Source organism: Rhinichthys klamathensis, unplaced genomic scaffold (genome assembly GCF_029890125.1).
Source record: "Rhinichthys klamathensis goyatoka isolate OS25496 unplaced genomic scaffold, OSU_Roscu_1.1 h1tg000359l_1, whole genome shotgun sequence".
Classification (NCBI taxonomy): Eukaryota; Metazoa; Chordata; class Actinopteri; order Cypriniformes; family Leuciscidae; genus Rhinichthys; species Rhinichthys klamathensis.
The window spans coordinates 827,016-851,322 of NW_026606868.1; the positions used below are offsets into that span (position 1 = coordinate 827,016).

Sequence of the window (24,307 nt, forward strand, 5' to 3'; positions counted from 1 at the left end):
ATCTCAAAAGATTTTTTTTTTTTTTGAGAATAGTAGGGAACAATGTTCCAGAGGACTGCTGTCAGACACTAAACATTCTGTAGAAACAGTACATTCCACAGGGACTTATATAACATATTCAAACAGTTGTTTTTTCTTGATCCCCTTATCAAAAGGCCTACTCTTCTCTCTGTTTCAAGCTAAAAGAGGTCATGATGTGAGCGGTGGGCTGGACGTCTGAGACGTTACGTCACCACGGATTCAGACAAGAACATTCTGTTCTGAGGTCAAAACATCAGTCCTCAAACATGCCCAAACAGAACCCTGGCCTTATGTAATGTCACGATGTAATGCTTTTGACATGGACACTGATGCAGAAGGGAATGACAGCTCAAACAAAAGCAGACTAAACCTAATTTATAGACTCAACCTAAATACCTCAAAACATACGTGTCCCATTGAGATGTACTGTTCCTATACTTGGGTCAAACTGGACTAATTTTTGTACTCATTGCATAATGTTTCTGTACACCCACTGATTAACGCTGGACACAACCTTTGAAAGGAAAGAGTTTTTTACCCACTATTCCTATCTGATGTTCATATGATTCATCGTTTCCTCTGGCCAAATCTTGCCTCTTATTTTAGTGGCGTGTGGTCTGCATTCCAGATGCCTGTAAGGGGAGGGAGGGAGGGGGGGGTATGGGATATGTAACACCCCCACAAACCTCACTTCCCAGCAGCGGCGTGTTTTCACATTCCGAAACTGTGAGATCATTTTCCACTGAAGCCCTCAGAATAATGTCTATTCAGTGGCCCTAACAACAACGTCCTTCATATGGTACCAATCGCACAGATAGAGCCTTTGAGCTCTGTACCGCACAACAACAACAACAACAACAAACAGACTCCAGTCTGTAAACTCTACTAATGTCAATGCAATATTGTCAGGGGGCTCTTTGATTTCTTCTGTGAATGAGCTTGTCCCTTCTCAGTTTCACAAATGTTTTTGTACGGAGACTGCAGGAGGGAGAGAGGGAGAAAGAAACAGGGAACACTAAAGCCAGACATCAAAGAAAAAAAGAAACCAAACACCATTCTGAGCACAAAGCTCTCATTGACGGCATCAGCATTCTTTCTTAAAAGCCGAAACCTGTTCATTCTCAACACAGAAATTCTAGAATCAGCTGTTTTATGATTCTAGGACTTTTTGTACAACTTCATGTTCTGAGTCAAAAAATCATTGTAATCTGGCAGAGAGAAACTTTACATCTGCATTTAATTTCCATATCTCGGAGGAGTGTCCCGGAATTACCATCTTCCTTATTCCTTATGGCTGAAACAATGCTAGCACACCTCTATGTAAATAACTTTTAGCGTGGGAGGAATTGAATGCATGCCACCGTCAAAACAAATCTACTTGCTTTATGGTTTAACACACCAAGTGTTTGAATTCAAAGCGTTTAAAGAACGTAAACTTTGTTGTTAGGATGAGGTTTGTGGGTGTGCATGTGTCTTACCTTTGGTTTTCAAATGAATGTAAATGGGTTGAGAAGGAATGACATTGAATGTTTGCTCACACACTGCAGCTTTGTTCCAAGGACAATTGTGTTCTGTCAGTGCTGCATTCATTACGTTCCCAGAAACGACTAGCAAAAGTGTTTTGTCTATGTTAAATTCAGAGATTAAAAAATACCACGAGCACCATTTTGGTATGTTACATACTTTAAATAGGACTATTCTGTTAAAATCCCTGCATATTGGCCATCAAAGGAAATTTGGATATAGGAATTCTCGTGTGTGTGTGTGTGTGTGTGTGTGTGTGTGTGTGTTGTGTGTGTGTTGTGTGTGTGTGTGTGTGTGGGTGGATGAAAGAGAGAGATCTGCATGGGTGGCCTTTCATAGACGTGTACTTTAACCTTTCTCACACCAGGAAAGGGAAAACAAGTGGATAACCATGGCATTTACATGATCTTGACCTCTTGGGGAATTCTTCATTGCTTCTTCTTCGTTTATTTTAATCATTGCCAAGATACCATTAATCAAGGTATTTTTACTTTCCAGCCCTGTAATGAGTACCTCTTATCTCATTTAAAGGAAGGCAGTTTGACAAAGTGTTGTTGTTTTGTACTGAATTGAGTTTCCCATGTAATATGGTAATGAGTCTCCTTTCTCTGTTTTTCCCCATGGACTTTTACAATTTTTTTAAAATGGTTAAATTGGTTCGGCCTTGGTATTTTCCCCTGAACTCCTCAAAGGTAAAGTACCCAGACATGGTATTGATGATTTTGATGTTCAATTTGATTAAAATATTTTGCCTTTTTATGGCATATCGTTTGGCAGCAATTCCGTATCATGTATTCAAAACCAGAGCATTTTTGGCTAATCTGTCCCACATTTATCCTGCAGTGGTATACAAACAGACTTTTAAAGGATCGATTAGTGAGTGACACATTTCTGCAAAACATAGAATCAGTCTCTTTCAGAGTAACTTGCATTGCTATTCTTATGGGTGAAAAAAAAAAAGATTATGTTGAAGACATTTTTGAAACATCTTGAGTTTTGGTTCATGACATGTCGAAATGCAAAATGATCAGGTTGGAATGTTGCTTTCGTTTGTGTTTAATATATAGGCCTACAGCAGAAATATGTGAATTGTCATCTGGTTTCATTGAGATTTTTTTTTTTTTTTGAAGGGCTCAAATGAGTAAGCAAATGACATTGCAAATTAGCAAATTATTGATACATATATGGGTTATGAAGTTCACAACATTTGACAAAGTGCACTAAACAGTTTTCAGAGTTCAAAAGTTCTCTTATTTAACATTCACAATTAGTTTTTTCAATGCTCAACAACATTCATCAAGCATAACATATCCACTTTGTCACATTTTTTTTTTTTTTTTTTTTACTATTTATAGAAACATATTGCTGACCCTTGAATGCCAATGATCCATGAACACAACTTTAATAACAAGGAGAACAGCAACCACCATATCACACCTTTTCACAAATTATGAATTTTTATCAGTTTTAGTGAATATATGTTTCAGGTTATGCCCGACATTAAATTATATCATTTGGTAAATGCTGCTTTTTGTGAGTGCAGATATAAAATATAACATTATTTTTATACTCTTCTTTATCCAGTTGGCTAATAGCTAACATAAGTAGGCCCTAATGGGAAAATTATCATGGCAAATCATTGGTGAAAATGTGTGGGAAAACTACATAACTATATATTTCATAGAATATACTTTCCTGATGTCATTTGGCTAAGCTGTGTGACATCTGGTGTCACAAAGTTTCTGAAAATGAACTTAAATAATCTTTTCCCAACACGAGGGTACTTTAGTTCAGACGTCCTCACTCCATCTCTGTCTCCACCTGGTGGCCGTGGGATGAATCTCATCAGTTCTATTAGTTTGGTCTGGAAATAGATCTCTACATCGATTACTCTCTTAATGCCACATTAGACTAGTGAGTCTAACGTTTATTCTGTCATGCTGGCATGAGCTGATAATAATAATTTGAAAACGTTCAATGTATTAACCTGATGATACAGTAATATTTTGCTTTGCTCTACAGATTTGAGTCCTATCCTGAAATCTGGTCTCAATTTAACCCTGCTCTATTTGAACTTGTCATGTCATTCATTTTATTATAAATACGTACCTTATTGTCTTTACATATCTGATTGATAGTGAAATATATTTAGGTGTCAGGATGAGTTTAGCTTTCAGCAGGGCTCCTCGAAAGACTGCGGGAAACCGCATGTCCAGACTTCTGGATGCAGAAGAGGAGGATGAGTTCTACAAGACCACCTATGGAGGATTTCACGACGTGAGTGATGAAACATCACCTGTGCGGCTTGTCGTGGGCTTGTGTTGACATATTTACGCAAATGTAATACATTTACACTTGTATGACTTGTTTCTGTGAGAATGTGCCCTGTCACCCTGATTTTTATTGTCTTGAGACTGTCAGGAGATCATTATCCCATGACTCTGGAGTCATTGTGCTTTGATTTATTCCGCCTACATGCTAGTTTCACAGTTTAACTTATAACATACAGTATATAATACTTATAGCCTATATATTTTTGCATATAATTTGGGCACGTTTCGAATATTTCACCTTAGTTATTTTTTGTCAATGTATTGTATGGAGATTTTTACATATATACTCTCCCATATATTGTATAGAGCTTTTAGAGAAATAATAAATTAGATATTGTATTGGATAAATTATTCTAATTGAACGTAATCTATGCAGTAATATGTAGCCATTTGCACCTGTCTAGAGTCTCATCTTCGACTTTGAGTCCTCAAAACTTGATTTGTGTAGGAATCAGGTGATGAAGAGTATAAGGGTGACCGGTCTGAAACAGAAGATGAGGTGGACAGTGACTTTGACATTGATGAAGGGGATGAACCTGACAGCGAGCAGGAGGAGGACGGGCCACGTCGGAAGAGCAGAGTGGTGACCAAAGCCTATAAGGTATATGAGAGTTATTCAGATGACTGGGAATATAATGCACGTGTGTGTTGTATGGACTAGTTTTATGCTTCTTTTATGCTTCTTTGGAAAAGAGAGACCAGTACATTCTGTACCTAAAGTAAATAATGACAAAATGTTCATTTTTACGCCCCTTTTAATCCCAGATCCTTGTGTTTGTGTAGGAGCCCGTTAAAGTGGTGCGGCCGAAACCAAAACAACGTAAACTGGCTGAACTGCCTAGGAGGACAGACAAGACAAAGATCGACAAATACAACCCCCCTGAACTACAGGAGGACATCAGCAAGAGTGAGAGTCTTTCACTTTGTTCACGCATGCACAAGTGACATAACCGAACATACATAGCCAACCTTTTTAATGATCAGTGTAAGTATATTCTATAATGTTTTCATTTGTTCTTCCCTTTAACAGAAAGAACAAGTCACTTCAGTTCATTGCTCAAAAAATGTGTGGAACTAAATCAATTAATCAGATTGATACATTTTGTTACATTGTGCGAACTGTTAAAGGTGGTTTTTATTTTTATGCAGTGATATACAAACAGTATTTTTCTTTTACAGATTTACCCTCACTCCTTCTTAAGAAGTGACTGCCATAAAATAGGTTTCTGCAAAGAAAGTAAACATTATCATAACAACATTATTCAACAGGAAGTGAGTAGATGTTAATGATAACAGATGTTTTTCAAAATAATAAAACATTTATGAACCTGATTGCGTATTTAATCTAAACTCATAAAACACAAACAAAACAGCATCTATGTAGTCATTGTTTTGCTTCATGTGCATTAGTTTATTTCCAGTGCAATAAAATGTGTTTGTTGGCTACTAAAGATAAAAACAATCCATCAATAAGTTGTCAATGAGTCTATTTTACATCCCTTGCAGGAAAGCCAACAATTTACTCACGTGTCGACGACATCATAAACTGTTGGAGATAATAGACAGAGTGAATGTTAGTAAACATATCCAAATCAATATCTGATGAATTGTTTTTGTCTTAGACAGGAAGTCTGTTCGTCAGTCCACGACCGAACACACACGGCTGACGTACCTGAGGCTGCAGGAGAGGCAGGTTGCTCCACGTCGAAGGAAGGGTACTAGACATGAGCGACCTTTGACCCAGGCTGAGCTTTTGGCAGAAGCCAAGGTCACAGCAGAGATTAACCTTCGATCGCTGGGTGAGGAATTGATAACTGATACTTTTGCAAATTGTTCTATCTGTAAAACTTGAATGCTCATAGCTGTTTGTGATTTTTTTTTTTGCAGAAAACTATGAGCGTTTGGAGGCAGACAAGAAACGACAGGTTCATATGAAGCGTCAGTGTGTGGGTTCTGTTATCCGATATCACTCGGTGCTCATGCCCCTGGTTTCGGACGTCACTCTTAAAGAGGAAAACGTGGATGTAGAGGGGTACTTCTACTGGTTCATCATCTCTTTCTGAATGTCTTTATGCATACTTCTTTTGCTTTTGACTTTTTTTTTACTTCTCTTGCTTTTTAGACTTAGACTTTCATTATCTTAGGTGGGGCGTATATTTGATCTAAGATCGATCTAATCTTTATATTGCCTGGCACTTAAAACTGGGCAGATAAAGCATGAGTGCACTTATGTTTACAAATACTTTCATTCATTAATTTGACCTAAAAATTCCTTTTTTTTTTTTTTCGGTGTGTGTGTGTGTGTGTGGGGGGGTGGGGGGGGGGGGGGGGGGGGTGTATTTAGAGGTGAAGGTTATTTTTTTCTGCATCTAATGTGTACATACATTATTTTAAACATTTTTCAAAAGTACTGTTGAGTTCTACATGTGTACATCTTTTTTATATTTAAACAAACATGTTAAACATGCTTAAAGTATAATATAAATAGAAATTCTAGGATAAACAATCAAAAAACAACTTTTAAAAAGGGATGTACTATATCATACATCATTCTATCAGAAATAAATTATACTCTTAATTATAATTAATTAATTTATAGTAATTATTTATGATATTGGCAAAAAAATAAATACAGACATCTTTGTGATGGTTATGGAAAATGTATTTATTTTTTATTTCCAAGGGAGACACTACAATTCATTTTCCTATACACATTCTATATTCTAAAATTATGTTAACGTTTTATGAGAAAAAAAATGACTGCACCTTTTTATCTTTATATCTCTTATGTCTTTACATTTTTTTTATCGTTACCTCTCATTAACAGTTTGGACCAAGATGCCCTGCAGAATCCAGGCCCTCACCTTCCACAAGCTCTTTCCCAGTCAGTATCAACCCTTACTGCCCCACCTCGTGTCCTATCCACTAACACAGCTGCTGTAAACCCTGCCAAATGCTCCCGCACCTACATCACATTCAGTGATGATGAATCTTTCCTGCGTTTCTTTCCCCAGTCCCCAGCTCCTCGAATTCCTGTCCAGGAGGTCTGCCCTGTTACCCATAAGCCTGCGCTTTACAGAGACCCCATCACGGACATTCCATACGCTAATGTACAAGCCTTTAGGATAATCCGGGAGGCCTATAAAAAGTATGTGACTGCCCACGGCCTGCCCTGCACGGGCACAGCGACTCCAGCCGATACCACTGCAAAGAATCTGCGGCAGAAGATCATTATTAAACAAGGGATGTAGAAAAATACAGAATATCAATCCATCTATCCATCTATCCATCCATCCATCCATCCATCCATCCATCCATCCATCCAGTGTTCTTTGGTGACATACAGCCAGAGTATTTGTAAGTGGAATAAGCTTCATTGATGTATGGAATGTGTAGTTTTTTTCTTTGCATAATGGTTTTATGCTTTTTTTTTTTTTTTAAATGCACTTTTTAATGTGATTATGTGGTGATATGTATTTATAATGTATTCATATTAGTAAAAACAGCAGTAATGATTGCTGTCCTGTAGCCTATTGAATGTCACTTGTTATTTTTTATAATAAAAAAAAATTGGTCCATCTATAAAATGTGCTTATGTTGTAGAGAACCGACTTCTCATTACAGCCAATGTATAAAATTCGAAAAAATTGTCAACAGAGATAGCTTCAAATTCGGGTCTCTCCTAATTGCAATACCGCGTCTATACCCTAGAGGTCAGTCCTATCTACCAAAATGTAACACTTTTAATGAGTAAACCTGAGTTAATGAAACAGATGACTACATGAACTCTCTCTCTCTCTCTCTCTCTCTCTCTCTCTCTCTCTCTCTCTCTCTCTCTCTCTCTCTCTCTCTCTCTCTCTCTCTCTCTCTCTCTCTCTCTCTCTCTCTCTCTCTCTCTCTCTCTCTCTCTCTCTCTCTCTCTCTCTCTCTCTCTCTCTCTCTCTCTCTCTCAGTCACTAATCTCTCAAAGCCAAAATAATGAAATGCTGACCTCATGAAGAGTAACCCGTATCCCTGTCTCCGCTCCACACAGAGAGCAGGCGAGTTATCGGGGGACAGACAGCGAAGAAGGGAGGGCTTAAGGGGGGGAAAGACTACCAGGGAGGGGGACGGGGAGAGCGAGGGGCTATTCTCTGATTTCAATCCTACAGTGTCTGTACAGAAGAACCCAGCAGCTCTGAGTCCTAGTGAGGGTAGGTAATCTGGTTCTGTGTGTCTCTTCTAGCAACAGAAACACATATTTATAAGCTTTTAAACTTCATAAGCTTGTATTTTTATGGCTATTTCAGTATAAAATACACGCATTGTTGCATTCAGTTTTTAATTGCATGAATTATTATTTCGTTGAAGCAATCAGTTAATGGGTAGGCCCCAGTGAGTGGTTCGTGGTGTATTATTATTAGAGTATTATCAGAGTAGTTAGAGACTATAGATCTAGTTAGATTACTTGGGTTAATTTATATTTTTATGTTAGAGTAAGGCTTTGTGTTTTCCAGGGTCTCCCTGCATGCACCTGTTGATATGAGGTTTTATCAAAACAATCTTTCTTTTATTGAAAATGTCAGTCTTGTTTAATGCCCGCTGATTGTCATCCTTCTATGTAATATAATTTTCTTAGATATATTTTTGTTTTTAAAACAGCCATTATTTCCCCAGCCGGCAGTGCTACTGCACACTGTAGCTTTGCAAGTGGAGAGGATTTATGCAGCTGGAACTGGAAGTAGCTGACTTGTGAAGCTAAAATTAATCTGAGGTTGATTTGGAATTTTACACTTGGGTGGTTAGACTTGGTGAAGTCAACCTACATATAGTGTGAAGTCTTATGAGCTGTGTGTCCGCTGGAAAATGCTCCCAATAAAAGTCTATGAATAAACTATGAATCTGAATAAGAAGGTTGTTTGCTGCATGTCAGAAGAGTTCTGGCCACTTTTTCTGGTGGATGATATGTATCTGATGTGTCAGTGCCCAATATTTGTTCTGTGTCCTTTTGAAGTACTACCAGAGGGGGAATTGGGTTTCTGAGACCGAACCAAGGTTTTTGTCATATGGACAATAATAACTTTGTGGCCTCTGGAAGGAGAGCAGTCAAAAGAGTCAGGTTGCTTTTGGAGATGCCTTTAGTCAGTTTAAAGGACAGATTTAAAGTTATTTGCCATGTTGTTCAAGAAAATGTAGAAACTAGAAACTAGAAAGGACTAAAAATCAAGGTTCCAAAAGGCGGGTTTCACTGCAGTTCAATAGAAGAACCATTCTGTTTCCCAAAGATCCTTTCAGTGAAAAGTTCTTTAAAGAACCATTTTTTTTAAAATTTATTTCTTGGTGTGAAGATTTGAACCTTTTTCAACCTTTTGTGCAATGGAAAGTTTCCATGGATGTTAAAGGTTCTCCATGGAACCATGGATGCTAATAAATAATTTTATTTTCAAGAGTTTGGAAGTTCTGCCTACATTCCTAAAAACAAAGGTTCCATGAAGAACCTTTAACATCCACATAAACTTTCCACTGCATACAAGGTTCTTTAGATTTTTTTACACACTAAAGGAAAAAATGGTCTGTTTAAGAATTGTTCACTGAAATGTTCTTCTATGGCATAGCTGCTTTTATTTTAATGTGTAGTTCTGTCAATATTGTTTTTCTGTCTGTCTTTTTGCATGAGTTTAATCACTTAAACAGTTCAACAAACATGCCCTATCTGATTTTTTTTTTGTTTGATTTGGAGTTGAATCATTATAATTCGAAGACTATATTACAACAACTTTAAAATGATATCTGTAACACACATATCAATTCAACAGAACAGTTACTTTACCAACTAAAAGTAAAATTGAATTAAATAAATATTTTCTCCATTGGAAATGTCAAATGTTAGCTGCTGCCTTGCAACAGTGAAATAACAAGGATTCCATGTTGAAGGACTAATTTTAAAGACCCTCTTCACAACCAGCGAGCCTGAACAGGTGAAACTCAGCTAATATTATTTAGGCTTGCTCGAGTTGGTGTCACTTAAGAGTTGAGAGAACAGGTGTGCGGAACAGGCAGACTGCCGCTTATTTTTCTTGCACAACACAAAAAAGATGACACCTGGTCAACAGAAGCCATGCTTTTGGCCTGTATGTTTATTGTAAGACTGAAGAGACAATAGTTAATAGCTATTTATAATCCCTGAGCTGTCAATCTTGTAGACTGACAGGTTCCTAAAAGACTGGTGTCAGACGCATTGTCCATTTCTGAGGGCAAGGTCATTTAGAAGATAGTTAATGTCATTAACCTTTGTTTAAAACTGAGATTGTATTAAACTTAAGTTAGTTAGATATATTAATTCAGAGAAATGTAAGTGCTTTGGTAGAATAGGTAAAATTTTTATATGTTCAGTACTAGCGCAGAGTCTTTACCATTAGTCCAGCTAAAGACAAGTCAAGTTAATTATATAATTAATTTAGACAAGTAACTAAATCTGAAAAACAATTCTGCTAACGATGAATAATTATTCTTAAAATGGGGCGAGGACTGGGTTTTGTGATGTAATGATTAGTAAACTTGTACTACATGATTCATTAAACTTGTATCACATGTGGTGGATTGATGATGTCTACAATATTTTGTTTTTGTTTTCTGTTTTTAGCTCTCTGATCCTGTGTTTGTGTCACTGGCTTTACAAATTAGAGGCATGCTACTCTGGTCTAACACCTCTGATAGACAGACAACCACAAATACACACCCAAAAAACAAACACAAAAACACATTTGTTTTTTTTAGATTCTTCCCATAATATAACATTAGCCATCACTAACTAATCTGCTCATTACTGGTACTTTACTATATTTATTTCATTATGTAGCAAGTATCAGGAGTCTATGTTCATGAAAGTGTGGAACATAACAGATCTGTGTGATTCATTGTGTGAAATTTAGCAGTAATGTTCATTAGCATATATTTAGATCATGACCTCGTTGGTCTCCAAATGGTTTTACTACATGATTGTAAACATTGATCGCCGATCTTAAAAAAAGTTATTTGATTAGAAATATTTACATATCAAAAGCATTTGAAAGATTACAATCAAACATTTTTGGAGAGCTTTAGCTTTTTTTTTTCAAGTTAAGACAAATAAATTGTATCTGTATCTGAGTTTAGGTCTGTTACACAACAACATGTTAGTCTGTATTGTCTGTAGTTTGTGTTGCAGATCTAGTTTGGGTGTGGTGGTCTGAAACGGTTGACTAGCCCATGACTCTATCAGCCTGTTTAACAGGCGGCCACCTTCACATGAGTGTGAGCCAGTGATAATTCCTCACAGTTCTAACCTCCTTCTCCTTACTGTAACCCAAAACCCAAGCGTTACTGTTGAGAGACTAAAAATAGACAAGATTCTCTCTGTCTCTGTGCCTTGGAATCAAAAAGCAGTGAGTTCTTTCCTCATGTCCCATATGATCTTAGATGGTGTTGTCAGAAAGGCATATCTCTGTTCCCAAGTACACTATACCCTCAGACCCCCAAAAGCTCTTCCTGTACACAAATGCTAGCCTTGTCCTTTTAATTCAGCTGGGCTTTGTGGCATTTAACAATGTAAGCGGTTCCCGATCGTGGACTTTCAGTGTCTGGCTCTTTTGGCCAGGCTGAAAGTGACTTGGACTGGAAATCAGGTTTTCCCATTCATTCTCAACTTCTACAGAAAGCTTTGAGGGACTGAATAAAGCAAGCAGCCATTATTGTGCCTTATTTGCAAGCCAAATATATTAAAAGTTGTTTTTTGTGCAAGTTTCTGGCTTAAACTTTTATCTCTCTCTCAGGGCCCGCTGTCTCTGGGCGAGCTGTGTGAATTGAGAGTACCAACAAGCATCAAGCATGTCTAAGAGCGATCCCCGAGACATTGACGAGGATGCCATCCTCAAGGGCCTCAGCGCAGAGGAGCTGGAGAAGCTGGAGTATGAACTACAGGAGATGGACCCTGAGGTACTATGTCGTGCTACTCTTTAAATCATGGCTATCCTTTGAGTACATTACGGACCTTTTGTATAAGCAATTAAAAGGTTTTGCCACATGCAACTGTTTGCAAGGTGACATCAGTTGTAGACGAGATGAGAAAACATATGACCAAAGAGAAAAACCCCTCTGTTTTTCAACAACTCGGTAGTGCCATGTACATGGACTCTTGCAAATAAAGGTTTTTTACTGGCATCGATGGTTCCATTAAGAACCTTAAACATCAATGGAATCTTTCGATTGCACAAAAGGTTCTTTATAGTGGAGAAAGGTTCTTTGGAACCAAAAATGGTCCTTATATGGCTTTGCTGCAAAAAATTTGCATTTTTAAGTGGGTTACATATTTGAGTTCAGCCCAAAAACAAATTTAAATCAATAAACAAATGAATGAATGAATAAATTAACAAACAAAAAAGCAAGCGAGGGGGTGAATGAACAAACGAAACAAACAAATGAATAAGAAAGAGGTAATGTCCAGTCAGCCAGTCATTTTCGCAAATTAAACCCAGACAAGGTGACCTCGAGACACAAGATTGCACCAGTTGCTTTGCATAAAACAAGGGAAAAAAAGAGCCCGCAGTGTGATACGAGAGACATGAAACTAGCACTGTTTCAGCGGAACAATGGTCTGATATAAAGCGATGCTTTGTGCAACCGCGAATATTCGGAAATATGTGACCGCTGAATGCAGGGTTTGACCAATCAGAGTCAAGTATTCCAGAGATCTGCAAAATAAATAAGCATAATTGCTGCTGAGTTTGACAATGATCGCCATGCATTTTTGTTTTAACTAAAAAAGAGCAGCTTTGACATTTTGACAATACATTTTGTGTCCCATTGCAAAAAAAAAAAGAAAAGTCCTGGGAGTTTGTAATGACATAGGGGTGAGTAGATGATGACGGAATTTTCTGTTTAAAACAAATGATTTTGTAAGGATTCACCGATCAAATTCAGATATGTGAATAGGTGATTTCTGGTTGCAGAAATCATTTCAAACTTTTTACATACACAAAGGGTTCAATTTAATTATTAAACATACTTTTTATTGAAGTTAAAATCCACTTAGCTCAGGAGCACACTTCATTTGTAAACAGCACACACATGCAGGAGAGTGTAGCAATGATGGCTTTAAAATTCACACACTTCTCTGGACCTTTCAGAATGCCATGCTCCCAGCCGGTTACCGCCAGCGTGACCAGACCAAGAAAAGTCCCACAGGCCCCTTTGATCGCTTCGCCCTGATGGATTACCTGGAGAAGGAGGCCATTGAACACAAGGACAGAGATGACCTGGTACCCTTTACAGGGGAGAAGAGAGGTACCACCACCATTGGACTGATAGTAACATAACAGTTAAAGGATTAGTTCACTTTTAAAAAAACTTTTGCTGATAATTTACTCACCCCCATGTCATCCAAGATGTCCATGTCTTTCTTTCTTCAGTCGAAAAGAAATTAAGGTTTTTGATGAAAACATTCCAGGATTTTTCTCCATATAATGCACTTTGCTGGGCACCAAACGGTTCAAGGTCCAAAAGACAGTTTCAGTGCAAACTGCAAACTGTTCAAATGGCTTTAAACGACACCAGACGATGAATAAGGGTCTTATCAAGCGAAACGATCGCTCATTTAAAAAAGAAATAACAAAGTTTAAGTTTTATAAGCTCAAATGCTCGCCTTGCTCTGTTCTGTGTGACTCTCCTGTTCGAACTCGTTCATCAAAATGAACGAATCTTTTTTCGAGTCAATTCGTTCATTTCGTTCGTTAAATGAACCAAATGACTCGAAAAAAGATTTGTTCATTTTGATGAACGAGTTCGAACAGGAGAGTCACGAACGTGCATCACAGAACAGAGCAAGGCGAGCATTTGACATGATTAAACTTAAGCTTTGTTATTTATTTTTGAAATGACCGATCGTTTCGGTTGATAAGACCATTATTCATCGTCTGGAATCGTTTAAAGCCCTTTGAACAGTCTGCAGTTTGCACTGAAACTGTCATTTGGACCTTGAACCGTTTGGTGCCCAGCAAAGTGCATTATATGGAGAAAAATCCTGGAATGTTTTCATCAAAAACCTTAATTTCTTTTCGACTGAAGAAAGAAAGACATGGACATCTTGGATGACATGGGGGTGAGTAAATGATCAGCAAAAGTTTTTTTAAAAGAGAACTAATCCTTTAACATAACATAACTTAGTAAACACACATGCTTTGAGATACTCAAATTGACACGTGCATAGAGAATAAATGCAACTTCTTAATTATTACAACATTTATTAATTTTAAATTATTATTTATTATAAGTATGTATCATTTTCTAATTATTTCATTATTAGTTTGTTTGTTTACGTTCATTCTTATTTTATCTGTAAATTAGTATAGTGAGCATTTCTCTTTCTCTCTGTTGTCTGTAGGCAAAGCCTTTGTCCCTAAAGCAGGGTCAGGACAAATCCCTGCGGAGGAACAGATCACTCTGGAACCTGAGCTGGAGGAAGCATTGAGGAATGCAACAGATGCTGAAATGTGTGACATTGCAGGTGGGCATCACATTTCGGCTCTGTTCCTGTTGTTTCTATTCACATGACATAAAACAACTTATGATATCCGGTCCAGAGTGCTCTAAAGATTTGCATTACAACTCTTCTAAAACTAATCACTCGCTTTATAACCTGTAATGTCCTGTAACGGCTTTGACTGTAATCCAAATTTGGATCCTTGACTAAGGACTAGTCTTCTATTTGCTATTGTAAACAGCTGATCATATACCCATTACATTTGTCAATCAAACCCTTTCTAATTTCATCTGCTCTATTTGTACAATCGGTGTCTCGTATGACAATTTGTTTTTGAATATATGTAAAAGAACCAGCCTAGCTGACTTGTATGTGGAACTATGAATGTAGTAGGTCATGCACAGAATTATACCACGCAGTATCTATTTTCCCAAGCTCAGCAGCTCACCAAAATAAAATGACCAATGACCAACTAGTCAACATGTGCAGAGATGGAGTGAAACTGTTTAGCTGCAAGTCGTCTGTAGTCTAGAAACACTCTGTGACGGTGTGTTGGCAGTATTTAACCAAACATAAATATCAGATATTTTACCGTTCCTATTAAAAGTGCAACATAACATTCTTCTTGATGTAACATACTAAAGTGATGGAAACCGGTCAATAGTCTAATGTCCTTGTGCTGGGATGTGAGCACATAATAATAAGCCTTTGCCCTTAAGGGCATTTAAAGCTGTGGACGTTGCACACATGAGTTTTGGAGCGTGTCACTGGGTGCAGATTATCCAGCAGAGCCCCTCATTCAGAACACGGTTTTAAATCTGGAACGCGTCCAGTTCAGGATTAAACTGTCAATAGCCTTTGCCTTTGGTGATTTTATGGATGAGTCTGCTTTTGCTGAGATGCAGCTAACTAGAGATTGTACAGACACAGATAGCGGTTAATATTCCATTTCTTAAGGGGTCATGAATTGAGGAATAAAATTTTCCTTGATCTTTTAACATATAAGAGGTCATTATACTATAAAAATATCATTGAAGTTTCAAAACTCAAAATTTACTCCAAAAACAGCTTTTACTCAAACCAAGCTCCTTAAACGACTACTTCTACATCATTGCCTCTTTAACCCCGACCACCGATTTGCACGTCATGTAGTAGTAAATACGAGAGAGACACAAACATAGGATTACTCCAGCAACAAAACCATAGAGATGACTCTGAGGATTACAAGACATTTTGCAGTGCCATGTTGTGAAAAAACAGTCTCTGCATTGCCTTTCTTGTGATCCTAAGCGTGGATGGACTTTATTTTGAACAAAGTTCCAGATTGCGTCAGTAAAACACTGTTTGTTAGTTCACTTCATTTTACTGCGGATTTTTTTTTAAACAAAGCATAGTTCGACGTAGGCTTTTCAGAGAGACTGAAAATAAAAGATGATATAGCCTATGCTGACTATATTGAATCCGACAGCAATCTCGCAACACACAAGTGTGAGTAACAATGTTTTTACAATGTGTCACTATTGCTTTGTCTGTTTACAGATTGTTTAATATGTACTCTCTTTACTTTCATTTGACTGAAAATGATGAACGATGCATATAAGAACAACAGTGCGATAAACTATGGTACATTCATTCATAATTAGTTTACACTAAACACCGCAAGTTGTGGTAACTCCAAGTACTTCAACTTTATTTGGTACAACCAAGACTTTTAAAGCGTATGTAATACGCATAAATGTTTCACATTAGCAAATGAGATGAGATAAATGAGATAAACACATTTCTTTAGCATATTCGTGGATTTTCTTCTGATTCTGGATTAGACTCTGGCTCAAACATGTATGGTGAACATCGAAAGTTGAGGCACGACCCATCAAAATGGAGTGTTTAAAAAGAGAGGGTAAACAAAAAAAGGTTAGAAAATAGCCTATTACCTCTGAATTAGGACGTTTTCGATGTAAAAATCTTACCAACCTTATAGGCAGACCTCAAAGAACATTATAAACACACCATTTGACCCCTTTAATTGTGCTGGTTGTTTTAATCTGGCTATTGTATCTGAAAATGGCATTCAGAGCTGTAGTACAAAGGTGAGGTCTGGTCTATCACCCAATCTCAATTTTTATCTGCTATTGCCCCACTGTTTTTGTTCACTAGTCCAGCCAGTCTGCTAATTGAAACATGGAGAGGGAGTTTTTAATGGTGGGTTTACTGGTTAGTCAGCGCCACCTGCTGTTCAACACAGTTCTCTGCAGTGCAGTTTAAATGAATTGTGCCAGTGTTTCTCACAAGCTATTCCACGAAAAGATGATCTATAATTATATTAAAAAAACATTAGTAATTTATTAAACACGTAGCCTACTTATTATTTAGTTTTTTTATATAATATTAATTAAAATAATTATTTAAAATGAAATGATTAATTATTATATAATTCTAAATTATTAGTTATATTTATACATTTATCATTAAATCAAATATAATTGATTTATTAATTTTAATCTTCAACATATTATTATTATATTCAATTTTGTATTTATTTTAAATTAAATATTAATAAATTGTATTATATTATGTAATGTTATTCATATAAATGTATTGTAAATGTACTACATATATATATATATAAACATATTTTAATATTTATAATTTCTTAATTAATAATTATTAATTATGTTTTATTAAAACATATTTATATATTCACTGGCATCCTATAACAGTACTCTGAGAGTATTGTATATTTAAACCATCTACTAATGAGATGCTTATATCCTCACAGCCATCCTGGGGATGTACACGCTCATGAGCAACAAGCAATATTATGATGCCCTGAACACCACTGGCAAGATTGCAAACACAGAAGGCATCAACAGTATGTATACATTCAACACATTTAACACTAAAGTATTTAATGTCAACTGAAAGTTTTATATAGTGAGTTTTTTTTTAATTCACTGAATGTCACAGTAGGAATATATATTCACAGTAGGAACTTCTGTATCATAAGCTGGTTGGTCAATTCTCTTTAAGGTGTGGTGAAACCAGATGTGTATAAGATCTATCCTGACGAGCCTCCAAATGACACAGATGTGGAGGACACTCTCCGATGCATCCAGAAAAACGACAGCAGCCTGGAGGAGGTCAACCTCAACAACATCCCGGTAAACATGCTAACAGTACTGACACCTCAATATGCATAATTATAATCACATTACAGGCTAGACATAACATTAATATTATAAACAGATTGCTCACTTACACTTTAAGTATTAATGACCTAATTAATCATAAGAATGAATGCATTTCTCTGCTTGATCGGAATGATGATATTAACGAGTGTTTGTGTTGATGTAGGACATTCCCATCCCAACCCTGAAAGAGATTTTTGAGGCTATGAAGAGCAACACACATGTGCAAAGCCTCAGCATCGCTGGGACACGCAGTAATGACCCTGTGGCCTTTGTAAGTCCTGAAGCCTGCAATTTTGATTTGTTGTATCATTCACTCATTCCTTTGCTTCAATCTCATATTAATCTTCCACATACAAGTCTGAAAATATATTTCAAAATATTTTAAGTGTGTCTTGATCAAATAAAATCTTAGTCTGTTTAAAGTTTTGTAGTTTTAAAATGCTGTAAATAAAAGTAAAAACTTTTTGAACAATTTATTGTAACTAATTAGTTTAGTCATGTACAGTATACCGTTCAAAAGGGTGAGATTTATTTTTTAAAGAGTGAATACTTTTTTCAACAAGGATGCATTTAATTGATCAAAAGTGACAGTAAAGGCATTTATAATGTTACAAAAGATTTCTATTTCAAATAAATGCTGTTTATTTGAACTTCCAAATCATCAGTTAATCCTCAAAACATCCCTGTTTCCACAAAAATATTAAGCAGCACAACTGTTTTTAATATTGATAATAATAAGAAATGTTTCTTGAGCAGCATATTCAAATGAATTCTGAAGGATCATGTGACACTGAAGACTGGAGTAATGATGCTGAAAATTCAGCGTTGACATCGCAGGAATAAATGAAAATAGATTTTTTTAATAATATTTCACAATATTAATGATTTTACTGTATTTTTGATTCAAGCCTTGGTGAGCATAAGAACAAAAACATTCAAAAATCATATCTACCCCAAACTTTTGTAGTGTATTTTTCTAGACTAATGAATAGAATATTCTTCATAAAATTGAATATTCTTCATAAAATCATTGCTCAATTCTGTCTTCATCTGTATGTATTATGGAAATGATGGTCAGTCGACATCAGTTGTTTCTCTTGATCTGTTCTTGTGAGTCAGGCTGTAGCTGAGATGTTACAGTCCAACACCACCCTGCAGAGCCTCAACATCGAGTCCAACTTCATTACTGCACAAGGCATGATGGCCGTCGCCAAGGCACTGAGAGAGAACTCCACCCTGACTGAGATTAAGATTGACAACCAAGTAAGAGGCTAAAATACTCCTGCCAAAAACATCTGATGGCATGTTTGTTTAAATCGTAAAACTAAATTGTTCATGCGCACTCCTACAGAGACAGAAACTGGGCGACTCCGTTGAGATGGAGATTGCATCCATGTTGGAGAATAACCCCAGCATCATAAAGATTGGCTATCACTTCACTCAGCAGGGCCCACGTGCAAGAGCCGCCATAGCCATCACCAGAAACAATGACATCCGTGAGTGTGTTCTCATATTATTTTCTGAAATATTGCAGTTTGCACTTGTCTGCAGCTGAAACTGGAACATTGTTTTATTCCTTATTGTTTCTACATTGAACTTTTTTGTATTCACCCCATATCCAGTTCGTCAGCAGAGAGTAAGATGAAAAGAAGATGGAGTTTAGTTCATCTAGGAGGTATCAAAGTTCTCCATGTGCACTCTTGGAGTCCTACAGACACTTCAGCAACAGCCACGACAACAGATGACCCTGACACGCTTTAACCATTCACCGTCGGCCATTGTGGATATCATTATCGCCAGCTTGATAAGACTTCATTGCTTTTTGTGGATTTCATCAAATCAAAAGCTATGATCTAATAAAATTGACCTGCTCTTTAATACCTCAGTTTGTAAACTTGAAAAGACACTAGTTACTCAGTTCATTTTCTGCTAATATGGTGCTCCCGGCAAAGTTTTTTGTAAATATTTCAAATAAAATATTACAATCTATTTCAAATAAAATATTACAATCTATATTGTCTAATCAGACTTCAAAGTTTTATTAAATTACAAAAGCATAATTTAATTCAGGTTTGTTCTATCAAAGCACTGACATACACTACGGTTCAAAAGTTTGGGGTCAGTAAGATTTTTTTAAAGAAAATATTATAGACAATGAATACATTTTTACATGTTACAGAAATTTTTTATTGCAAATAAATGCTTTTTTTTTTTTTTTACTTTCTAATCAAAGAATTCTGGGGGAAAAAATCAGCATGCATTAAATTTATCAAAAGTAACAGCAAAGGCATTTATAATGTTACAAAAGATTTCTATTTAAATGCTGTTTGTTATATATTGTTATTGGATTAATCAGTTAATCCTCAAAACATGTATCACTGTTTCCACAAAAATATTAAGCAGCACAACTGTTTTCAACGTTGATAATAAGAAGAAAATGTTTGAGCACCAAATCAGCATATTAAAATAATTTATGAAGGGTCATGTCACACTGAAGACTAGAGCAATTCTGTGAAAATTTAGCTTTGCCATCACATCAAGATAGAAACTCAATTTTACAGTTTTTTTTTTTCCTGAATTTTTGATCAAATAAAGGCAGCCGTGGTGAAAACTTTTTTCAAGTGTAAGTGTAAACACGTTACATTCTCAAAGCAGATGCTCTCAACAAACTCACTGTAAAAAACAGCTTCATTAACAAGATCCGGACTCTGTTACAATATAGATTAGATTTAGATGATGCATTATTAAATTAATAGAGGATTTAGATAAACGAGTCATTTCATAACTTTTATATGATTAACCTGTGCAAATGATGACCCAAACCCAGAGGCACAAAACAAATGGCACTATTTAATATCCCACGGCCGTGCTTCCTGCCCCCCTCCCCCAACCTATTTATACACGTAGAGCACCCAGTCATGAAACCCTGGCTGATGGCTTTGAGTTACAAAGCTCCAAATATATACCGCCTTCCTCGAGGAGATTTATGCTCCCCTTTGGAACAGCTGCTATCCTGCTACGAAGATTCCCAAGCGTCACCAATTGACAAGTACAGTTTTCAAAGAATTTATAAAAAGATACAGCAGCCGCAAAAGTGAATTTTCGCTTTCTGTGGGTGATTAACTTCCCAGGTCTACTGCAGAATGTAGTCCCACTCTGCCAAGATCACTCTGATGGCATTTGGCAAAGGAACCACAGTACGAAGCAGCCGTTCCACATTCTGTTCTTGATTTGGAACAGATTTGGACTTATTCAATCATGCAACCAACATTCACACATGGAAAGTAAAATGATAATGATATATGTAAAAATACACCACATGAGATTGAACAGACTGAGGAGGACTAACTGACAGACTTAACTTTATTTATTTTCTAAAACATCCTCTATTGGGTCAGAATCAGAAAATTGTTTAAACCAGATGGCAAGTACACAGTACTAATACAATTTGCAAAATGCTAAATGCAACAGCACAAACTCTTTTCCAGAAAGAATGTCTTAAAGTTTCAACCTTATTGTATATAAAGTGGGTCACACATAAAGATGTCATATGAGAGCTGACTATCGAGAACATTATCGTCATCTCACACACAGTTGTAGCCTGAAGCCTTTTAAGCAGTTGCTGAACTGTATGGAGCTGTTTCAGCAGAGTCTGCTATGAAGATTCAGGAGGCAACAGAGCCGGTTCTTCTTCATCCGAGTCAAACTCGACATTCTCATCTTTTACCCATTTACCACTTCGGTCTTGCAGCCACCCTGAACTGGAATAGTGGAGTGAGGGGGAAAAAAAGGAGAAAAATAGAGCGGTCACCTAAATATTGATAAATGAGAAGCATACATTTATTGAATAATCTCACTGTGATCTTAAAATGTATTTTGAATACCTACTTGTATGCTTACATCAACCATTTGCATAAAATGCTTGGACTAGTCTTACAAGTTAGTCATCATTTTATTTTCCTCGAACTTTACAAATGGTCATAACGTTAAGTCAGTTACATAAGCGAATTGGGACACATCTACAGTCTTAAAACTTTGGGTGTTTATGCAACTGGCCGCACTTCTATAGTCAGTTTCACGAGTTCACACTTACATACAATTAAAGGGAATAAAGTATAATGCGTATTTGGCGTACTGTCCGGGGGGAGGGCTCCGAGCTCGGAATTCGGCCCGAACCCAGAGTACTCCCCCCTGTATGTAAAGTGGTTTAGGACTAAAAGAGTGGAGAAGGGGTGGTGGAGGGACGCTGCTAAACTGTCAGAGAAATGAGGTGAGACTGCTGAGTCTATATATACACGTTTTAATCATGATTGCTGAGTGCTCTCCACCCGTGTTAATTATCTAAACGTGCTTCTCCCAAACTTTGTTAATAAAACATCATAATGTGAGCCATTGTGTGGAGTGTTGCCATACCTCTTTAATTTGAGGTAGTGGTCCAATTCTCTACGTCTCTGCTCTGTTAGAGGTTCACAATCAGTGGAGGTCACAATGCTGGACCCCTTCTTTGTTGCTCCTTTCCCTTCAGTCTGGCCCTGATGCACTACGGATGACAATTAACACAATGCATATGGAAAATGAAAAGGAATTATAAGCACAAAATGTATCTTGCCTTAACATAAACAGACTTTTGCTGTACCTGTTGTGCTAGTTATTGACATGGAGTCAATACTTCCTGTGCTCATGGAGGTATGAGAGTTGATATTGTTGACTTGATCATTTCCATCTTTTTGGCCACATCCTGACGATTCCGTTCGTTCACTTCATGATTGTAGAAAATGATAAAATAAGTGCAAAATGACGATAAATTTGTCAAGTCACTTTTATTTATATAGCGCTTTATACAATACAGATTGTTTTAAAGCAGCTTCACCGTAATAAACAGGAACATTATGATTTCATTAAAGATGAGACAAATTTGTCTGTAAAGCAACTCTACAGAAGACAATAGTGTCTTTATTAGCTCAAGTCAATTCAATGTTGATTCAGTTCAGTTCAATAACTTTGTAAAGTTCATCAATTAAGAAATAAGTTCAATTCAACTATAAGAAGCTCTACAGAAGACAATAGTATCGTCATTAAGCTCAACTCAGTTTATTGTTGTCGATGTTGCAAAATTCATCAGATATGAAGCGTGGTTGAGGTCAAAGAGACTAGAAAGACACAAACAGCCTAGAGAAGTCTATAAAAACTCTGAATATGACAGCAGAAGTTCATAAAGATGGTTCAGCTCACAGACATTACCTGGCCTTTCTGTGGCAGCTACTGTACGGAGCAGTTCTGAGTAAGGCATGATGGGTAATTTTGCGTGTTTGGCTCAGTAGAGGAGCTGAACTGGAGGGTTCCTGAGGGCAAGCAATAATATAATGAGTACATAACCTTGTTATATCTACATATGTACTGTAGGGTCTGAAAGTCTGGGACTACACTGAAAATCTGGGAATTAAAAAATAAAACTTGGAAATAAAAATTAACTAAATTAAACACTATTTTTAGGTCACTAATCACTGACAAAAGTGTATTATATCGGCAAAATACAAGACAGAAGGATAGACTTTAGGATACCACTGTAAACTGATTGAAGAAAATGCATTCAGACACCTGTCGATCATCTTCTGCTTTGACATAGTCTTGATGCCTTCTTTTATCAATTTCACGTTGCAGTTTATTCTTTTTGCCGTAGAACCATTTCATTCCTATAAATGAATAGACAAAGAGGACTTAAATGCTGAATGCCAGTTTATACAGAGGCTGATTAAATGTGTAGAATTTCACCTTCAAGATGTCGCTTTCCCTTCCTGTGCACCATGAGCATATCAACAGTGTCAAACACAGGACGGTGAGAACACACAAGGCAGCTGTATCTACAAGAGGAAAAACATTACTCAATGAATGGGATAAATTCAGTCACAGATTTCTTGGTGCAATTCCAACAACAATACAATAATCACCTCCCGTTTTTCATCAGAACAGCTTCATCGTCTGAGATAAAGTTTGACAGAAGATCTGCAACGCGTCGTTTCTTGTAAGAGAAAGATAGACAGAGAAAGACAGTGAGAAAAAGAAAAGGGGCTGGTGCAAATATCACATCTTTGTCTGTTTGCTGTTTTTGTTATACCTTCAGAACATTTAGCTGACTTTGATCATCACCCTCCCGTTTGAAAGACATGTTTGGTGACCTGTAGTCTTATACTTCTAGGAATTATAAGTAATTTATTTTCTTATTTCTCTACAACTACCGATAGGCAGTCTTACTAAAAACATCCCTTCCTTCCATTCCTTCCTGTTTTTGTCTGTGGAATTGTGGGTAACGTTAGTGATGTCCGATGCATGAATGAATCGTTCCTTTGAGTCAGTTCTTAAAGGGATAGTTCACCCAAAAAGGAATATTCTGTCTGTCATCGTTTACTCACCCCAAAGTTGTTCCAAACATATATGAATTTCTTTGTTAAAAGAAGATATTTTGTAGAATGTTTGTAACCAAACAGTTGTGGGGCACGATTGACTTCCATAGTATTTTTCCCCTCCATACTGGATGTCAAGGTGCTCCACAACTGTTTGGTTACAAACATTCTACAAAATATATTCCTTTGAGTTCAGCAGAAGAAAGAAATTCATGTTTGTAACGACTTGAGGGTGAGTAAATGATGACAGAATTTTCATTTTTGGGTGAACTATCCATTCCCTTTAAGGCTTTAACAGACGGGTAAATTCGGACTGATCCGATCAGAGCTGAATCAGTTTTT

General features: G+C 36.7%; 3 protein-coding genes across 8 annotated transcripts; 2 read left to right on the forward strand and 1 right to left on the reverse strand.

Moving 5' to 3' along the window:
- Positions 1-3,163: 3,163 nt before the first annotated feature.
- vps72b (vacuolar protein sorting 72 homolog b) lies at positions 3,164-7,771 on the forward strand. Of its 3 annotated transcripts, XM_056233049.1 has the most exons (7): positions 3,164-3,822; positions 4,327-4,479; positions 4,662-4,785; positions 5,501-5,677; positions 5,766-5,910; positions 6,706-6,762; positions 6,893-7,137. In XM_056233049.1, exons 1-7 carry the CDS (start codon positions 3,706-3,708, stop codon positions 7,005-7,007), a joined length of 888 nt encoding a protein of 295 aa, XP_056089024.1. In that variant the 5' UTR covers positions 3,164-3,705; the 3' UTR covers positions 7,008-7,137. The 3 variants fall into 3 exon arrangements, with proteins under 3 accessions (XP_056089024.1, XP_056089023.1, XP_056089025.1); XM_056233048.1 differs by having other exon boundaries at positions 6,706-7,771; XM_056233050.1 differs by lacking the exon at positions 6,706-6,762.
- Positions 7,772-7,962: 191 nt separating this feature from the next.
- On the forward strand, positions 7,963-19,442 carry tmod4 (tropomodulin 4 (muscle)). The gene is made up of 10 exons (XM_056233051.1): positions 7,963-8,071; positions 11,669-11,831; positions 13,022-13,178; positions 14,275-14,397; positions 17,153-17,245; positions 17,404-17,534; positions 17,728-17,835; positions 18,684-18,827; positions 18,916-19,060; positions 19,187-19,442. The coding sequence occupies exons 2-10, from the start codon at positions 11,724-11,726 to the stop codon at positions 19,207-19,209; spliced, it is 1,032 nt and encodes a 343-aa protein (XP_056089026.1). The 5' UTR covers positions 7,963-8,071; positions 11,669-11,723; the 3' UTR covers positions 19,210-19,442.
- A 1,473-nt stretch (positions 19,443-20,915) lies between these two features.
- scnm1 (sodium channel modifier 1) lies at positions 20,916-23,804 on the reverse strand. 4 transcript variants are annotated; one of them, XM_056233068.1, is made up of 8 exons: positions 23,700-23,804; positions 23,513-23,583; positions 23,337-23,425; positions 23,127-23,257; positions 22,806-22,906; positions 22,201-22,322; positions 21,978-22,104; positions 20,916-21,325 (listed from the first exon to the last, which is right to left on the reverse strand). In XM_056233068.1, exons 1-8 carry the CDS (start codon positions 23,706-23,708, stop codon positions 21,220-21,222), a joined length of 756 nt encoding a protein of 251 aa, XP_056089043.1. In that variant the 5' UTR covers positions 23,709-23,804; the 3' UTR covers positions 20,916-21,219. The 4 variants fall into 4 exon arrangements, with proteins under 4 accessions (XP_056089043.1, XP_056089039.1, XP_056089042.1 ...); XM_056233064.1 differs by having other exon boundaries at positions 23,680-23,804; XM_056233067.1 differs by having other exon boundaries at positions 23,163-23,257; positions 23,680-23,798.
- Positions 23,805-24,307: the final 503 nt, after the last annotated feature.